Source organism: Solanum tuberosum, unplaced genomic scaffold (assembly GCF_000226075.1).
Source record: "Solanum tuberosum cultivar DM 1-3 516 R44 unplaced genomic scaffold, SolTub_3.0 scf00129, whole genome shotgun sequence".
Lineage (NCBI taxonomy): Eukaryota > Viridiplantae > Streptophyta > Magnoliopsida > Solanales > Solanaceae > Solanum > Solanum tuberosum.
The window spans coordinates 1,209,926-1,229,282 of record NW_006239057.1 but is presented as its reverse complement, the minus strand read 5'-3'; the positions used below and the strand labels follow the sequence as shown (position 1 = coordinate 1,229,282).

Below are 19,357 nucleotides of genomic sequence, written 5' to 3'. Positions count from 1 at the left end.
TGTTCGGTACCAACATTGGAGTTCGAATAAAGCGCTCTCTAATAAAGGCGACTTCGCACTCAGTGAAACTCGAAATCGAACTCGAGACCTCTATATAAGAATAAAGAAATACTTACTTCTCCATCGCAATCACGATTGATCAGTAAAAAATGTTTAACTGACCACTTTTTACTATACGTAACTACGCCACACTACTCACACGTGCCACTACTCACACCATATCTCTCCATCTCTTTTTTCTTTTCTTTATATCCTAGTGGTCTCATATAGTCCTCTCTTATGTTGTGTGGTGCAACAAATAAAAGTTAGTGAGAGAAAAAACCCCAACTTTAAGAGAGAGAAACAAATTCTCAAACACAAAATTCTTCACAAATATTTCTTTCAAGATCAACCTTTTGAAATATAAATTATTATTTTTTTGGTATTTATACCCAAAAAAAATACACATAGTAGAAAATTATTTAGTTAATTTCTTCCCTTTTTTTTTCCTTTTTTTTTGGTTTGTAATAATGAGAATAAGGAAACGTTTTCCTCCTCCGTCAGATCCCCAACTAAACACCAAAAATGAATCTCTACCGTCTGATCTTCCAAATCTGAGTCTTCCACAGCCGTCTGATCAACCGGCGACCGTCACCGGAGCTAAAACAACCACCAGCTGGGTTCTCTTTGGTGGCAACAACAATAATCCACCAAAAATAGAACAAAAGGTTAGTTTTAAATTTAATTAATAAATAGTTCGACTTGCAAAAATTTTGCTATTATTATTACCATACTTTTTGTTTGCATCCATGATACAACGACTGTAAAGTAATATATTCAGTGTAATTTTATAAATAGAGTCTGTATGAAATGTATGCAGACTTTATTTCTACTTTTATGAATGTAGTAGGATTGTTTCTGATAGACGATCGACTAGAGAAAAGAATATGTATAGTTTTGCATCAATGATGTATAGTAGTATTATATTTTTTTAATTTTTTGGTGCTAATTTTTGTGATTTAATTTGATTTTGTAGGATGTGGAAGATGAAGATGGGAAATTATGGAGAGAGAAAAAAGAGATTATTGATAGTAATATTGACAATGATCACAAGTAAGAATAATATTAATGCATAAAAAGAATTGTTCCATTTAATTCTTATTTTTTTTCATGAAAAAGAAAAGGTGAATGATAATAATAGAAGAAATTAAACAAGAAATGATAATAATACTGTAACTAGAAAAATACTGTTTGGTTTTTATTCTCATCCAATGATTTAATTCCTCATCTCATCTTAATTATTTTTATTTTTTTCATATTTTTTTTTGTTTTAATTTATAATGGTCCCCATTTATATATTTTTTTTAAACATATCACACGGGAAAATTCTGAATGTTGCACTGTGCACCCTTTTTATTTTTTATTTTTTATATTATATAGTTTGGGAATTAACAAACTATTTTTTTGTTTTTGTTCTTCTTGTTGTTGCTTCTTCAGGAAAGAATTAAGCTTTTTGAGTACCACACAAATAGGTTCTTTGATTCATCAACCATCATCATCTTCTGATCTAGGTAAGTTGCTCCGACTTTTCAAAAAGATTATATGTTGCTGAGATTCTTCAAAAACATATTGCATGTTGGATCTTTTAAAAATAGTTTATTTTTGAAGGTTACACTGGTGCAACGATATTTTTGAAGATTTCAACAACATAGCTAAAATCAAGACTCATATATCCCAACATCCCATGTAGTTAATTGCTCCGACTCTTCAAAGTATATTACGTGTTGGGTCCTTTAAAAATAGTGTATTTTTTAAGATTTCGACATAGGTGCAATAATATTTTTGGAGATTCTAGCAACATAGCTAAAATCAAGACTCATATATCCCAATATCCAATGACGTTGCTCTGACTCTTAAAAAAATATTGTGTGTTAGGTCCTCCAAAAATAGTACTATATTTTTTAAAATGTTTTTGATACGGGTGCAATGATATTTTTGAAGATTCTAGCAACATAGCTAAAAACAAGACTCATATATCCAGAATTCTATGTTGATTAGTTGACTCTCCAAAAATATTGTCATGTATGATCGAGCCCTCCAAAAGTACTACCAAGATGTTAAGATATTCGGGCTTCTACTCAGTAGAGTCATTCATTAATGATTTGAGATCGTGATTTTTCGAAGGAAGTATAACAATATTTTTAGAGAGTCTAGCAACATAAACAAAATTGAGATTCATATATATACAATATATTGTAGTATATTTTTAATTTTATCATATGCTATGATATTGAACGTGTACATGCACATATATAATAGATGGTAGATGGTGTGAAGAAGATCATAAGGTAATTCCATTGAAAAAGAGATCAAGAGACAACTATCACCACCATCACCACCACGACAGAAGTAATATTAACACTATGAAATCGAAGACAAACAAGAAATGTCCACAAGAAAATGGTAACGAGGGGGAGCAAGAACACGAGGAACATTATCAACGAATTAATAGTGATCATAAAGTTGAGCACGTAAACAAGAAGAACAAAAGAGGAAGTGTTATATTAGAGGGATCAAGGTGTAGTCGTGTTAATGGGAGAGGATGGAGATGTTGTCAACAAACCCTTGTGGGATATTCATTGTGTGAACATCATTTGGGTAAAGGAAGACTTAGAAGCATGAATAGTACTACAGTTCGAAACTCGATGAATAATAAGAAAAAGAAGAAGAAAGTAGAAGAAAAGGATAAGGAATCGTACGCGTTGATAAATGATCATGAATATTATGATATTGATGATGATAATAATGATGATGAAGATGACAAGAAAAAGACGAAGAACAAGAAGATGAAGAAGCTTGGAATGGTGAAAGCTAGATCTTTGAGTAGTCTACTCGGTCAAACGGACAATGCAGTTGCAATGATGATAGTTGATAATGATAATAAAAATGAGTAACAAATTATGAAGATGTAGATCGGATATTATTTCATGTACTTTATAGATGTTATGGCTACCGTTCGTGTCAGATCTTTCAAAATGTTATGCTTATGCAATTATATATGTTAAGGGTTCAACATGCATGAGTGCATGTGACATTTATATTATTATTGCCACGATATTGTTCTATGGAAGCAGGCGGTTTAGAAGTTCGGCCCGGTTTTTTGGTGTCGTAGGGAGGGATTGACCTTTCTAACGCATATTCAGTCGTACCGGCATGGCCCACTGATTGTTTCGATCGGAGCATCAAGCAGCGCAACCCGGTTCTAACTTGACTAAACCCGTGCTCCTCCAAGGAGAGAGTTTGCATATGTTAAGGGTTCAACATGCATGAGTGCATGTGACATTTATATTATTATTGAAGAATTCGAGTAACATAGCTAGTTGGAATTAGTTTTTTTTTTTGGTCCAAGATGTAGCTAAGACAGTTTGCTCATATAATATGTTTCTTTAATTGCATGAATTTTGTTCATTTGCTTTTTATTTAATTTAATTTGCTGATCACCTTTTAATTTATTTTCTATACTCTTTTTGGAGCTATTCTTGAGTTTAGCTTTATGCTGGCAACAAGTTAGCCACCACATTTGTGATTCCTTATTGTTATTAAAATAATAATTCTAATTAATACTAACACACAATAATAACAATAACTTTATTGTATTTTATCATCAATAAAGGAAAGAAATGTGCAGATAGTTAGTTGCTCACATGTGATGAATATTTTTTATACTATCGTCAATTTGATTTGTGGAAAAATTATATTCCAGTTCTCAAGTTAATTCTTGAAGTAACTCTATTATATTGTATATATCTTTTGATATTTCAAATTCAATGATGGAAATGAATTTCGAATAAGTAAGAGATAAATGGTTAAAAATACAAACTATTTTTTTTTTTCAAGTTCCACATTTCAATTACCAGTTGTATTTTCTTTTCCTATATGAACTATCATAGTCTATAAATCTATATATGTATTAAAACACATCTTCTTGAGTAGATCGATGGTGAAAGTTTATGCAGGAAACGACCAATAGTAGGGCTAATCAGCTTTGAAGTGTGTTTTCATACATAGATAGTGATAGTTCAAGTAGAAGAATAACATTACTGATAGTTAAAGTATGAAATTCGCCAAAAAAAATAGTTTTAGATGTATTTATAAAAGATTTAATTTAACCTCCATATGGACAACTAAAAACATCTGTTTTATTCCATAATATTTGTCATCATATTATAAAAAAAAATAAAAAATGTGCATGTGTTTTCTCAATTTAAAAACTTAAAACACTTTTTTTTTGTCTCCACCTGCCTTGGAAGGAAATGAAGATGAGGGTTTTCATCTTATTTTAAACAATATATTAGTATCTCTTTTGTAATGACCTAGCTACTAGTTAATGGCAAATGGCATATTCAAGCTTAGTCAAACATTTTGACTTTTTAGAACCTTGATCGTCAAATCGACTTATATTGATATCTCTCTTCATCTACGTGGTCTAAGAATTTAATTTTGCTATACGTCCGAATCTTCTTCTATCGATAGTTAGAAGCAGAACTGAAACTGGATATAACTGAAGGAAAGGCTATATAGGTACAATAGGAGGGTGCAGTTAAGCAGGTAAATGAAGACTCTCTATATATAGACCTAGCTAGTCCAGCTATATCTAATTATACTTTGTTATACTAGGTCGACTTAAAAAAATAGTGTGTACATTATATTACGTAGATATTTTGAGAGATTACTCTAAGTATATATTGTTGTTGTTGGTTTGGAAAGTGGACTTATCAAAGATTAAAAGGACAAACAGATGCATGGGACAACTAGTAAATAAAACTAAATAGAGAAAATAACAAAAGTTAACATTCATATTCTTCATCCCCAATTTTTATTATACCAATGATTTGTAGATTTTTCGAGACAATTAATTAATTACGATCCTTTATAGTTTCACGCATAATAGTGCATTTGTAACTAATTGTAAGTCGACACAAACCATGTCCAAATAATTTTAAGTTGCATTTTCTCACATTTTGTTTTCAAAATGTACTACTTGCATCTTCTAGCAAATATGATCATTTTCTTACTTTGAAGTAAGCCTATGAGTTAACTTCAAAGCTTAGTAGCTAAAGTGTACGTACTTGGGTGTAAGGGGTACACATATTTAAGCTACTTAGTGGAATTAGACCATTCAACTTGCCATCTACACTCTCCTAAGGTGTGATCGTAATATATTCATGACTATACATATATTCATTTTTCTCTACGTACTTGAGCCGCCCAACAACAATCACTATCGTATAACATTAATTGTCCTTATAAAATACATAAAAAAAAATTACTAAGTTCCTAAAAATAAGACATGATGTTATATAAAGTTAAAATGTCTAGCTAGCTGTTTTCATGCTGCAAAGCAACCAAATAATAATATTATTTGCTTTGTGGATAGCAGTTAATTAAGATGATGGCATCCAATAGGATTCCAACTACAATACAAGGAAGGATCTATATATCTATTGGAAGTCTGAAAATAAGGACCCCATATATATATAATATCAAAACAAAAAAGTGGTAAAATAATGGGGTCACAATATATAATTAACTATGAGATAAGCTTAGCTTGCATGAATTGATGACTTATCACACATATGTGAGCAAAGAATTGTTTTCCAAAATGGGACCTTTATTTTTGTTGGCCTTTCATATCCCCCACCTACCCATTCATTCACATGCTAACTAGATAGTGAAATAAATATATAGTTTGATTATATTTTAATTTTTTTAAATGACAAGTATTTTGGGTTAAATATTTTTAATAATCATGACAAGATCGATCCAAAAGAAAAGAGGAAAGGAGATTACAACTTACAAGTAGGTGTGGAGCTAGACTTCGAGTGTCGATTCGTTCGATTTCAGTAACTTTTGCTTAAATAGTGTATTTGAAGAAGTTTAAAAATTTCAATTATTTAACTTGAAGTTGATCGTTATAAAATTTAAAAGTCATAAAATTAAAATTTTAACTTCGCCTCTGATCATCAAATACTACATTGTTTTGGTTCTAATTAAGGAAAACTTCTTAAGAAATCTAATAGAGAGTGGGATAATATGTGTTTAGTGATTGTAACCCAAATAGGGAATACATAATTAATTAGTGAAGAATGAAGTCCTCTCACAACAAATACAAATTAATATAACACGTTGAAAATCAATTGATACTTTTTCATTTTACACAGAAATTTGCCATCATTACTTTTCGAATATACATAAGATAAACTTTATATAAGTACAATTAGTATAATAGTCCATAAATTATGAAAGAGAGATAAATTACATTAGATAAGTCTCATGCGACGAGTTCGATCGAAAAAATATTGAGACGTTTCATTCGAATTAAAATTGAAATCTCTCATTTGAAAGATCACCTGCTCAACTGACTCGATCACTCTTACATATAATAAATACATACTTTTTAGTATATGATATATTATACTTCTTTAAGTCCTAATATAAACACCCAATACGAAGAAAAAGAAAAAAAACTTGACCAAACCGACTATCAGTTGCACCTACAAATCTGAGTTGTGATTCTATCGATATTACTGTATATAGTATATATTTATATAAATTAAAAAAAAATGAATATAATATATCCCGGTTTACAATAATTGAATTATTAGAAAAGGGGAAAAAATAATAATTTAGTTGATCAGAAAATTTTCACTATATCGGAATTGAAATTTAATTTCACCAATAGTTTTGGGGGCACATAAATCAAAGTCTGCTTCGATCAACGCAAAACCATAGAGGTAAAAAAATCTGATTTTTGTTTCAATTTTCATTGATTTTCATTCGATTCCTTCAAAATTTCAACTTTAATTCTTGTTTTTTTCGATATTGCTCGTTTTTATTGACCTAAGATCCATTTTTGAGCTGAAAATGACCCGTTTATGAAGAACCCAGAAAAAACACCGACATTCTTAGGTGTGCATAGATTTTTTTGACTATTTTTACTTATTTGGGTTTGTTATCTGCTTATGGGTAGGTGTTGTTAGAGGTCGAGGTAGATCGAGGAAGAATTGAGGAGATGTAATTAGATAGGACGTGATATGTTTAGCTTACCGAGGATATGATCTAGATAGGAGAGTATGATGGTTGAAGATTAGGGTAGGTGTAGTTAGATAGGTTTGAAGAGAGGTCGAGGTTGATTGAGGAGAGGTAATTAGACAGGACGTGATATGTTTAGCTTACCGAGGATATGATCTAGATAGGAGAGTATGATGGTTGAAGATTAGGGTAGGTGTAGTTAGATAGGTTTGAAGAGAGGTCGAGGTTGATTGAGGAGAGGTAATTAGACAGGACGTGATATGTTTAGCTTACCGAGGATATGATTTTAGATAGGAGAGTATGATGGTAGAAGATTAGGGTAGGTGTAGTTAGATAGGTTTGAAGAGAGGTCGAGGTTGATTGAGGAGAGGTAATTAGACAGGACGTGATATGTTTAGCTTACCGAGGATATGATTTTAGATAGGAGAGTATGATGGTAGAAGATTAGGGTAGGTGTAGTTAGATAGGTTTGAAGAGACGTAGATTGAGGAGAGGTAATTAGATAGGATGTGATATGTTTAGCTTACCGAGGATATAATTCTAGATAGGAGAGTGTGGAGGTCGAAGATCAGGGTAGATGATTAGTAGGTAGTAGAGTGTTTTCTCTCTTCAGAGTGGTAAGAGTAGGGTTCTAGTGTGGAGCATCTATTTGTTCCTTTTATCAGTATTATTACTATTATGCAAGCATTATCTTATGCTTTGATTTTATTTAGTGTTGTTGTTTCTTTTACTTTGATTATCTTTAGTACTTGTCATGTCAGTGCTTTTACTCTCGCATTTTTCTCCAAATGATTTTCTTGAACCAAGAGTTTATCGGAAATAGCTTCTCAACCTCAAAAAGGTAGGGGTAAAATTTGTGTACATCCACTCTCCCTAGACTCCACTTGTGGGAATATACTAGGGTGTTGTTATTGTTGTGGTTTGTTTATACTAGTTTTAGTTTCAGACTACCACTGGGGAATGTTGTTGATAGATTCAATTGGCATTTTGATTTGATGCTTATTGGATTTTAAAGTGTGAACTGATTTTTCTTTTCCTCTAATTCTGTCTTAACATTTTAAGCCGCACGATAGTGAGTGCTAAAGTTCCTGAGTTCGTTTATTGCACAGACAGTGATGGATGATCCATTTTCTGTGGAATTTTACGATATTTGTTACAGTATGTTGTCTAAATTTAAGTTAATAAAGACAATTTTTTTAACATCCTATATTTCTTCAAACTTGATTTGCAATTGAATTATTTTCATTGTCACAAAGTAGAGCCGTTTTTCCTTGGTGACGAGTTGAAGTAGCAAAAGTAAAATAGATAACTCTTTTAGAAAGGAGAAAGAAGGACCTTTTAAGTACTATGAGAGTTATAGGTGAATGAGGGTAGAGATTTGTTGATCTCTATTGAGGATTAAACTAGAAATGTCCATGCCTTTGAATTTTTTTACTAAGGTATTGAGTCTGCAGTGTTTGAAGCCAGATGGCACACTTAAGGTAGAAGAAGTTTTATAACTACATTATGTAGACTGAAACAGAATAAAAAGCAATAGCTAGTTCTTGGTCAGAATTCTGCTCTTAAGTCATCACCTCACCTGTTTCCTGCAAAGTTTTGTTGACAAAGCATGTGCACTTTCTTTGTTGAACTGCTGGATTTGTGTCTTTTCAGTTGTTGTCTGATCTGCGGTCTTTTTCTCTCAAAAGATATGAATAACTTGTAGCATTTACAGGGAATTTATCAAGATGATCCCGGTTTGCCCTTTTGCTGGAGCTTCCAGACCCGATGATGCAACTCTTAATAAACCTCATGACGAAAATAAACAACAGGCTCAGCCTAAAAAAGAGTCTGGAGAAGCTGCTACGGTGTCACCTAAGTGCCCCTTTGGATATGATTCAACTCTTAAGAAACCTTGTGACGACCAAAATAAACAACAGGATGGCCAGGAGAGCAAGCCTAAACAAGACTCTGGAGAATCTGCAACTGTGTCACCTAAGTGCCCCTTTGGATATGATGGCCAGGAGAGCAAGCCTAAACAAGACTCTGGAGAATCTGCGACAATGTCACCTAAGTGCCCCTTTGGTTATGATTCTCAAGCATTTAAACTGGGTCCTTTTAGCTGCATGATATGTCAGGCACTTCTTTATGATAGCAGCAGATGTGTGCCCTGTTCACATGTATTCTGCAAGTAAGTGTAAATTAATAACTCTTTTATGGTCTTTCTACTCCCACATACACCACTCCCCCGTTTTAAAAGCAAGAATAAGGGTAAAAACAAGATTCTTCTGGACATTTTTAAGTAGTACATCTTTTTGGTAAACAGGGCATGTCTCTCCCGCTTTAAGGACTGTCCATTATGTGGTGCTGATATTGAAAAGATTGAGGCCGATATGAATCTTCAGAATGTTGTTGATCGCTTTATTGAAGGGCATGCAAGGATTAAGAGGTCTAATAATGAGCAAGAAGATATAGTGGAAAAGAAAACTGTTATATACGAGGATGCGTCTTTAGAGCGGGGAGCTTTCCTGGTTCAACAGGCCATGCGGGTATGTTTACCATAAATCTCACTAGTCTCTCGTGCAGAAATTGTCCTCTACTTCTCAGACTGACTTAGCTGATTTATATTGGCATCTCTCTTTCTTGTATAATCTGAGACTAGCTAGTGAATCACATTTCAGGGTTTACACTAACTTTTGGCTTAACTTGCAGGCTTTTCGTGCCAATAATATTGATAGTGCAAAATCAAGATTTACTATGTGTGCAGATGACATCCGAGAACAGCTTCAGAGAATGGGGAATACATCAGAGTTGTGCTCACAGCTTGGAGCTGTTCTTGGTATGCTTGGTGACTGCAGGTGTGTCTATCAAAGTCTCTTCTTGAATGAAAAATATGTCATTCCCTTGGTCATTTACAAGTGCTATCAATGATATTAAGTATTTATTTTTTAAAGTGATTACAGAAGTTTTGGACATTTAGTTTGTTAAAAGAAATAACTTGAGCTATACTGTAGTCGAGCTACAGGAGATGCTGTATCTGCAGTTGCTTACTTTGAAGAGAGTGTCAATTTCCTTTTGAAAGTACCCAAAGATGATGTAGAGGTAACTGTTAATGATGTCACACAAACACACACATGTATTGTATTTACATATGTATGTATCTAATATATTTTTGTCAACTATGATGATATAATGCATATCTTTTCATATATGAGTGTGCTTTCTTTAATTCCTTAAAAAATCTTTGCAGATCACACATACACTTTCTGTTTCACTAAACAAAATTGGAGATCTTAAATACTATGCCGGTGATTTGCAAGCTGCCAGATCACATTATTTTCGGGCGTTGGATGTTCGCCGCAATGCCATCAAGCAACCGTCTGTGCCATCTCAGGTTTGTGTACCTTTCCTAATCTGATGAACATCACTATTGGCATTGCTATTTGTTGGAAGTATATAAATTTATGGCAACGGTCCTGTCAAAGAACCTGTGGCATCTTTGATATCTAAAAGATTCATCCCCTTACCCTGAATGTGTGGCATCCTTGGCACATGTAGATTTTTCATTATTTTTCATCTTGTGTCTATGGATAAGATGTTGCTGATGGTTTCTGGTGCTGAGGGGTGATGTATCAACATTTTACCCCCAATTACCCATTTTGTCATCTCTACTTTGCCTAAAGCTGTGTGTGGCTTAGGCTCACGTCATAGGTCTGAACAAACAAAAACCTAGTGTTTAAGTGGAGAAGGGTAGAGTAGCTGGCTATTATTCATGCGCAACTGGGCGGTCCTCTGGGGATTTTTTGGTTAGAAAACGAACTGGCTGGCCCTCTGGGGACTTTTCGGTTATAATTTTTTTTTTCTTTTTTTGCATTAAAAGCCTTAATGCTTGATCTGTATGCTGGAAGAAACTTTTGAAATCGCTATTTTCGGATCTTGGACCAGAGTCCATACACATAATGCTGGCATGCTCATACAGAGAAGACTTGCTCTGCTGTTTATGTTTTAGATCTTATGGGGAAGACATTTCTTTTTCCAAATTAAATTAAGCCGAATTTTGGGCAACTTATACATCTACTATGCTCAAAACAAAAGAGTACAGCTAACTTTAAGCAACTTATACATGCATGCTGATTTTGATGTTCTTTTGTCCTACATCACACCTCTTGGGATGTGGCTCTTCCCCGGACCCTACTGATGGGGATGCTTTGTCCTTTTTAGTTCAGCACGTCCCAGTTTTCTTTTATTGATACTCAAAGCATTGGCCTCTCCTGCTTCATATAATTCTCTTCCGTCACTCCAGATAGTCGATGTGGCCATTTCCTTAGCCAAAGTTGCTGATATTGATCGAAATCTCGGGGATGAGGATACTGCAGTTGAAGGATTTCAAAAAGGCATAAAGTTACTGCAATCCCTTGAACTAAAACCCGAAGAAGTTAGCCTTGAACAACGGGTAATTCTCATCTACCTCTTATGTTATTTTATACTTCACTGGTGTATTTTCGTTATCCTGCAGACCTGATTTGTTCCTGTGTCTTCTTGCAGCGGCTATCAGTGCTCGAGTTCCTCAACAGCCAACTTGAAAAGAAAGAAACTTGACTCAGCTGCCCGAATGAAGTCTTTACCTACATAGTTAAGGACGAATAAGAACAATGTGTGTTATCATATAGTTTGGTGTAAACACTAGATGCTCGGTTCAGAGGCAACCTGAGATAAACTTCGGTGTAATCGCCGTAGAATAAGTGAGATTTTCAAAAGTAATATGCCTGTGGCAAGTCAATATAGTCCTATGTTCCAAAATTTCAGTGTCTTGTGCATGTACCTCTTAGTACTTTTTAAGTATCTCTACAATTTCAGTATCCTTACCACAAGTTGACAATATTATTAAAGTTATTGGAGGTTTCTGATAATGTTATAAAAGTATAATGTGTGGTTCTCATACTATGACTCAAAGATTATTTTTTTTATCTTTTAATTTTTAGCTATTGGCAACTAATTCCACAGTTGAAAAGGAGTGTATGTCAGTATCATGACAAAAGGAGTTTAATGTCTTATTCTATATAGAATAAGATTACCCAATTAAAATAGAATTAAAGAGCACAATATTCAACTTGACCTTTTCTCTTAGATCTTTTCGTGTTGAGCTCTCTATCTTTACGAGGTAAGGGTAAGATTTGCACTTTCCAGATATTTTACCTTCTCCGGACCTTACTAGTTAAACTAATGATTCTTACAAGTAATAATACCAGAAAAACGTGGAGCCTTGTCTCAGTATTGACATAAGATATATACTTTAAAAAATGTGTTAAAGTCTTCTATGATTAAATTATATATGATGAAATCATTAGGTTAGGATTTTCTCCAGCTAAAATCTCAATTATCACAATTTACAATCTTGAGAAGTCAACCCTTTTTTGGAGAATAGCACTTGATATTTACGTCAAATCAATCAATTACAATGAATGTTTTAAAAAAGAATTTTTGCATTGGTCAAGAGCAAAGGAGGACGGGATAATGAGAATTGAATTCACACTTGTAGCGTGGAAGACTTCCATTAATATTACCAAACTATAAACCTTGACCGTTAAACCAAAAATATATGTATTGCATCACATAAAATCCAAAGGAGAAAACAAAATGTACACGTCCTTTCTAGATGTATAGATCATGTTCATGAATTAACGAAATACGGAAAAAAGCTCCATCTGTCATTGTCATTATATTGTTAATAACCAACTTCTCTCTCTTTGGAAGATTGTACACTTGACAAACAAGGCAATATGAGAAAAGTAAAAACAAACTAAACATGCAGACCAACAACAAGCTTATAATAAGAATATTAAGAAAAAAAATTTAGTGTAAACACCTAGGAAGTTTCTTCTTAATCCAAGTCAAAACATTTTGATCAAATCACATTGAAACTTTCACCATAAAATGGAGAAACAAATTTTCACTACAAATCTACCACATTTTCCTTCTTGAGGCATAAAAAAAACATAGTTTTTTGTTATATGTTGATATGTATATTCTAGGCAAGATTAGTTATTTAACTAACTTTGTTCATCTTTTGATCATATTCATATTTTTGGTTCTTAGAGTGGATTGTATGAGTTTCAGCTACCAAAAATTCACCAAGCAAAACGAAAAAGATTTCATTACTACTAACGATTCGTACATAGCCGTTGATGCTATCCAAGTAACTCGCGATGTTCGTGGTGCTTCCATCAGTAATTTGTCTGGAAGGATATGGTATTCACATCCTATGAATCTATGGAACAGAAGGAAAAACAGAACAGCCTCGTTTAATTCAACGTTTGTGATCAATATCAAACCTGAGAGTGATCCATGGGGTGAAGGATTGGCTTTCATATTGACTAAAGAAAGTGGTTCTCACTCAATCCCGGATAACAGTTATGGACAATGGCTTGGGATTGTGAATGAAAGTACTAATGGATCTTCCTCAAACAACATATTTGCAGTTGAATTCGATACAAGGAAAAGTTACCTTGATGATCTTGATGATAATCATGTTGGCATTGACATAAACAGCATCAATTCTGTCAAGCAAGTCTCGTTGATTGATCGTGGTGTTAACCTTTCACTAGCTGTTGATGTTATAGCAAGTGTCCGGTATGATGGAGAATCCAAGATGTTGAAGGTTTATACATTCATGAGCAATCAAACCGGAGACAATGAGAGAAATCCCATCATTTCCATGCCTATTGATCTTTCTAGTTATCTCCCCGAGGATGTTTTCGTAGGATTTTCAGCCTCAACTGGGATATATAATCAGCTGAACTGCATAAAGGCATGGAATTTTACAAGCACAGATATTGGGAACAGTAATGGAGTTAGCCTGTTATGGTTGTGGATCTTGATACCAGTAATGTCAGTTCTTGTTATGTTCTTAGGTGGGGTTTTCGTATATTTCAGCTGGTGGAGAAAAAAGAAGAGGAGGCAAGTGTTAGACCAATCTGAGAATATAGAGATTCAGATTCAGAATTCAGCTACTGCACCTCAGAGATTCCATCTGAAGGACTTGAAACGAGCAACGGGGAACTTTGATCCGAAGAACATTCTTGGAAGAGGAGGATGTGGAGTAGTCCTCAAAGGGATGTTAGATCAAAAAGAGGTGGCTGTGAAGAGATTCTTTAATGATTCAAGTCAAGGGGCAAAAGATCTCATAGCAGAAGTCACAACTATAGGCAATCTGCACCATAAAAACCTTGTCAAATTGATAGGATGGTGCTATGAGAGCAATGAACTCCTTGTAGTCTATGAGTTCATGCCAAATGGGAGCTTAGACAAGTTGATATTTTGCGAAGAAAACGGAAAAGGTTTGAGTCTGAATTGGGAAATAAGGTATGGTATCATCTGTGGGACTGCTCAAGCACTTGATTATCTGCACAATGGATGTCAAAAAAGAGTACTTCACAGAGACATAAAAGCCAGCAACATCATGCTTGACTCAGAACTCAATGCTCAGCTAGGGGATTTCGGATTAGCTAGGACAGTTCAAGTGAATGGAAAGACTCACCATTCAACAAAAGAGATTGCTGGTACTATAGGCTATATGGCACCAGAGAGTTTCCATATAGGCCGAGCCACAGTTGAAACAGACGTCTTTGCATTTGGAGTGCTAGTTCTTGAAGTTGCTTGTGGTCGAAAACCTGGAAATCGATATGAGGAGAATAATTATACTAATAAAGTCATTGAATATGTATGGGACTTGTACAAGATTGGAAGGATCATTGATGCCATAGATGTCAGATTGGATAGAGACTTCAATGAAGAACAAGCCGAATGTGTGTTAATATTAGGATTGGCTTGTTGCCATCCAAATCCTTACGAAAGGCCAAGCATGAAAACTGCTTTACAGATTCTTACAGGGGAATCAGTTCTACCAAACATCCCAACTGAGAAACCTGCATTTGTATGGCCAGCCAGAGCTCCATCGTCCAACGAAGCTGCTAGTGGCTCTCTCCTGGATGGCCAACTTACACAGATTACAGTACTCAGTGGCAGATGACTGCAGAGTATGAGGAACCTCAGCAAGGTTAGGTAACTCTTTAGGAGGCAAAAGATACCTGTAAATTCACATATGTAAAGGCATGAATGTCTCTTTATTTTTTTTCTTTCTATGTATGTGGTGGGGAGTGGGAGATATCTTCTTCCGAGTGTTCGTTTTTCTGCATTATAAATAATTTTGTATTTAGTCAATGTCATAATCAACTTTCCAAGTAAAAACTGAAAACAAAAGCAGCAAGCATTGTAACAAAGGCAGCTAGCTACATGAGTTACTCCTACAGAACATAAATGTTGTACCAAAACCACAAAGAAGTTGTGAAAATGAAAATTTCACGATCCATCATCATCTTCATGTTCTATCTCGAAGAAACTCTTTCGTACTCCATCAATAACAGTTTCTCTGGATTGTTCATGTCTGCTATGTCCATCGTTTAGTACATGATCTGACTGGCAGAGTGCTAGTGCAACACCTAAAATCAAATAAGTTCAAAGCAATCTTATGGTTATTAAGACAACAAGATCCTTTCTCAATTTTATCACCGTTAGCGGCGGCATCTTGAAATCGATCTTTCTCGCTGCAGGTGCAGCGATTCCGTTGATTTTTTTCTTAAATTGCTGCAGGGGCAGCGATTTCATCCACAAAAAAAAAAAAAAAAAAAAAAAGAAAAGGCCGCTGCATACCCAAAGATCGTACTCCATCAATAACAGTTTCTCTGGATTGTTCATGTCTGCTATGTCCATCGTTTAGTACATGATCTGACTGGCAGAGTGCTAGTGCAACACCTAAAATCAAATAAGTTCAAAGCAATCTTATGGTTATTAAGACAACAAGATCCTTTCTCAATTTTATCACCGTTAGCGGCGGCATCTTGAAATCGATCTTTCTCGCTGCAGGTGCAGCGATTCCGTTGATTTTTTTCTTAAATTGCTGCAGGGGCAGCGATTTCATCCACAAAAAAAAAAAAAAAAAAAAAAGAGAAAGGTCGCTGCATAGCCAACGATATACTTAATTTTTTTTTTAATTATTTGTATTCTATTTATGAAGTAATAAAAACTGCCTATTAATATTGGATACCATTTAATGGTTAATATGATTTGTTGGAAGGTGAGGGGCTTGAATAGCCTTAATAAGCAAAAGGAGGCTAAAATCCTTTGCAATAATGAGCAAGTAGGAATGATGGGATTACTGGAAACCAAAATAAAGAGTAACAAGATTGAAAATATAGCTAATAATATGTTTGGAGGCTGGCAGTATACTACAAACTTGGAGTCTTATTATAATGGTAGAGTTTGGTTAGTGTGGAGGCCTGACGTTTACAAAGTAACACGTATTTCATCTTCTGCACAGATGACTACATGTGAAGTATGCTATATTCCACCTCAACTTAATTATATTATGTCAGTGGTATATGCATATAACACAAGGGAAGGCAGGAGAGAGTTGTGGGAGGCTCTAGTTCACCATAGTTCGAGTTGTGTCAAACCATGGATAGTTCTGGGAGATTTCAACTCAATATTGAAAGTGGATGATAGATTGGGGGGTAACCCAGTAACTTGGTCCGAGGTTGTTGAATTTCAAGATTGTATTGATACTTGTGGGCTGATAGAATTACCACACCAGAGACAGAAGTACACATAGAATGATCATAATAGTGATCACAGGATCTTTTCAAAAATAGATTGGACCTTTATCAATTCTGCTTGGCTGAATACCATGCCTTCATGTAGTGTTGTTAATCTGCCAGAAGGCATTAGTGATCATTGCCCTATTAAAATAGATTTGGACGGTCAAAAAACGAAGAGAAAGAAAGTTTTTCAATATTGTAATGTTTGGGCACAACATCCATCCTTCATGTATACTGTGAAGAAGGGTTGGGGTGTACATGTTGATGGTTGTAATATGTGGAAAATAGTGAGGAAGTTGAAGCTACTCAAGAATGACCTGAAAGCTCTTAACTCACAGTACTTTAGGAACATTGTCACAGAGTCAAATGATGATAGAGAGATTTTGAGTCGAGCTTAGAGAGCCTTGCAATCTGACCCCTTGAACCTGACACTTCAACATGATGAAAAGATAAAATTTGTTAAATTCAAACAATCTTCTTATCTTGCAGAAATGTTCCACCAGCAAAAGAGCAAGGCAACAAGGATTAGATTGGGGGATGACAACACGCAATATTTCTACTCAGTTATTTAGCGTAGAAGGTTACAACAGGCAACAACCCAACTCAAAGATGATCAGGGGAACTGGCATTCTAATTTTGATGAGATTGCTGATATTTTTGTCAAATATTACATGGATTTACTTGGTAAAAAGGCTACTGTTAGAGTATCAGCTTTTACATGTCTCCTTAAGAATGGTCCTTTGCTTCGTAATGAGCACCAAATCCAACTCTTGCAACCATATACTGTTATGGAAGTGAAAAGCAGCTCTATTTCATATTGACAGTAATAAAAGCCCTGGTCCTGATGGCTATGGAAGTGGATTCTTCAAGGCAGCTTGGGACATTATAGGTGATGACATTGTTACTGCAGTTCTTCAATTTTTCACAAACGGAAAGCTACTCAAACAGTTGAATGCTACTAACATTGCATTGATTCAGCAATCCAGAATTGGCAAACCAGTTAAGACCAATAGCATGTTGTAACGTATTGTATAAATGCATTTCTAAAGTAATTTGCCAAAGGTTGAAAAGGGCGATACGTACTATTGTGGCAGAGAATCAATCTGCATTTGTTCAGGGAAGATCAATGCTACATAATGTCTTGATTTGTCATGACATCCTCAGACATTATAATAGACAGACTACACCTAGATGTTTAATGAAAATTGATCTAAGAAAGGCCTATGATATGGTGAGTTGGGAATTTGTGGAGGAGGCACTAATGGGGTATGGGTTTCCAACTAGTTTCATTCATTTGATTATGACGTGTGTAACTTCTCCTATGTTCACAGTCAAAATTAATGGAGAAGGGCATGGTTTTTTTTGCTGGAAAAAGGGGACTCAGACAAGGCGATCCCATATCCCCACTACTTTTTGTGCTTGTCATGGAGTATCTGTCAAGAACATTGAAGTGTATGGGAGAACTGTCCGATTTTCAATATCACCCTATGTGCAAGAAGGTCAAACTGACACACTTGATATTTGCGGATGATCTTTTGTAAAGGCAACACTAATTCTGTTTCTAGAGTAATGGAGGCACTAACACATTTTAGTGATGTCACAGGCTTGCAAGCTAACATGGATAAGTCCAATTTGTTCCTGGCAGGAGTAGACGACCAGACCAAAGATCAACTGGTGATGAAGACAGGGTCCGTCTTAGGTACCCTTCCTATAAGATATCTAGACTTACCTTTGTCTTCTAAGGGTTGGAGTAAGATGGAGTGTCAACAATTGATAGACAAGATAACATCTAAGATCACTAGTGCTTATTCGAAGCAATTGTCCTATGCAGGTAGACTTCAAATAATTAATGATGTCCTTTTCTCAATACATAGCTTTTGGAGTTCCGTATTCATATTGCCTCAGAGTGTACTAAAGAATGTGGATAAAAAATGTAGAGATTATTTGTGGGGAAGTACTGAGGAAGCAAGAAAAGTGTCATGGGAACAAGTGTGCATTCCTAAGAAGTTTGGTGGCTTAAACATCAAAGGTAGTAAGTTGTGGAATATGGCCTCTGTTGGTAGACTGCTATGGCAACTTGCTGTGAAGGAAGATGTGTTATGGATCAAGTGGGTATTTGGAGTATATATGAAAAACAATGATAACATAGTGATACATACTCCACCATTGGATTCAAGTTGGTATTGGAAGAAGGTTAATGCCTTGAAAGTAGAGATGCAGATTTGGTGCTCACTCCCGAGGGAAACTACTCACTCACACAGAGTTATAATACACTATTGGGGCAACATGCTAGACTTAGAGTGGCTGACTTAATCTGGACTAGATTTGCTCAACCTAAGCATAGATTCATATTGTGTGGCTGGCTATGCAAGATAAATTACTAACCAAAGAGAGACTCAAGAGATTAAATATTTATTCCCATGGAAGATGACACATGCTGTTTGTGTGAGAAATCAGTAGAGGAGACACATATTCACTTGTTCTATACTTGTGAATGGATAGTGAGAGTCCAAACTGAAATGCAACATTGGTCTGGGACACTTATTCCTGCTGGAACTGTCAAACATATTCTAAATAGACTCAGTAGGAAGAACTGGAAACAGTTTCACACGGAACTTATTGCTGCATTGTGCGGAGCAATGATATACCAGGTT

The 19,357-nt window shown here is 34.9% G+C and overlaps 3 protein-coding genes across 4 annotated transcripts; all 3 read left to right on the top strand.

Annotated features, from left to right (window-relative positions):
- The first annotated feature begins 297 nt into the window (after window positions 1-297).
- On the top strand, window positions 298-3,438 carry LOC102598067 (uncharacterized). Its single transcript, XM_006351287.2, has 4 exons — window positions 298-707; window positions 1,016-1,092; window positions 1,477-1,550; window positions 2,299-3,438. Exons 1-4 carry the CDS (start codon window positions 510-512, stop codon window positions 2,931-2,933), a joined length of 984 nt encoding a protein of 327 aa, XP_006351349.1. The 5' UTR covers window positions 298-509; the 3' UTR covers window positions 2,934-3,438.
- Window positions 3,439-6,638: 3,200 nt separating this feature from the next.
- Window positions 6,639-11,991, top strand: LOC102597556 (uncharacterized). Of its 2 annotated transcripts, XM_006351286.2 has the most exons (9): window positions 6,639-6,773; window positions 8,786-8,945; window positions 8,991-9,241; window positions 9,377-9,599; window positions 9,763-9,908; window positions 10,065-10,152; window positions 10,301-10,444; window positions 11,354-11,503; window positions 11,596-11,991. In XM_006351286.2, exons 2-9 carry the CDS (start codon window positions 8,799-8,801, stop codon window positions 11,647-11,649), a joined length of 1,203 nt encoding a protein of 400 aa, XP_006351348.1. In that variant the 5' UTR covers window positions 6,639-6,773; window positions 8,786-8,798; the 3' UTR covers window positions 11,650-11,991. The 2 variants fall into 2 exon arrangements, with proteins under 2 accessions (XP_006351348.1, XP_006351347.1); XM_006351285.2 differs by having other exon boundaries at window positions 8,786-9,241.
- A 1,033-nt stretch (window positions 11,992-13,024) lies between these two features.
- Window positions 13,025-15,277, top strand: LOC102590432 (probable L-type lectin-domain containing receptor kinase S.5). The gene has a single exon (XM_006351349.2). The coding sequence runs from the start codon at window positions 13,070-13,072 to the stop codon at window positions 15,077-15,079; it is 2,010 nt and encodes a 669-aa protein (XP_006351411.2). The 5' UTR covers window positions 13,025-13,069; the 3' UTR covers window positions 15,080-15,277.
- Window positions 15,278-19,357: the final 4,080 nt, after the last annotated feature.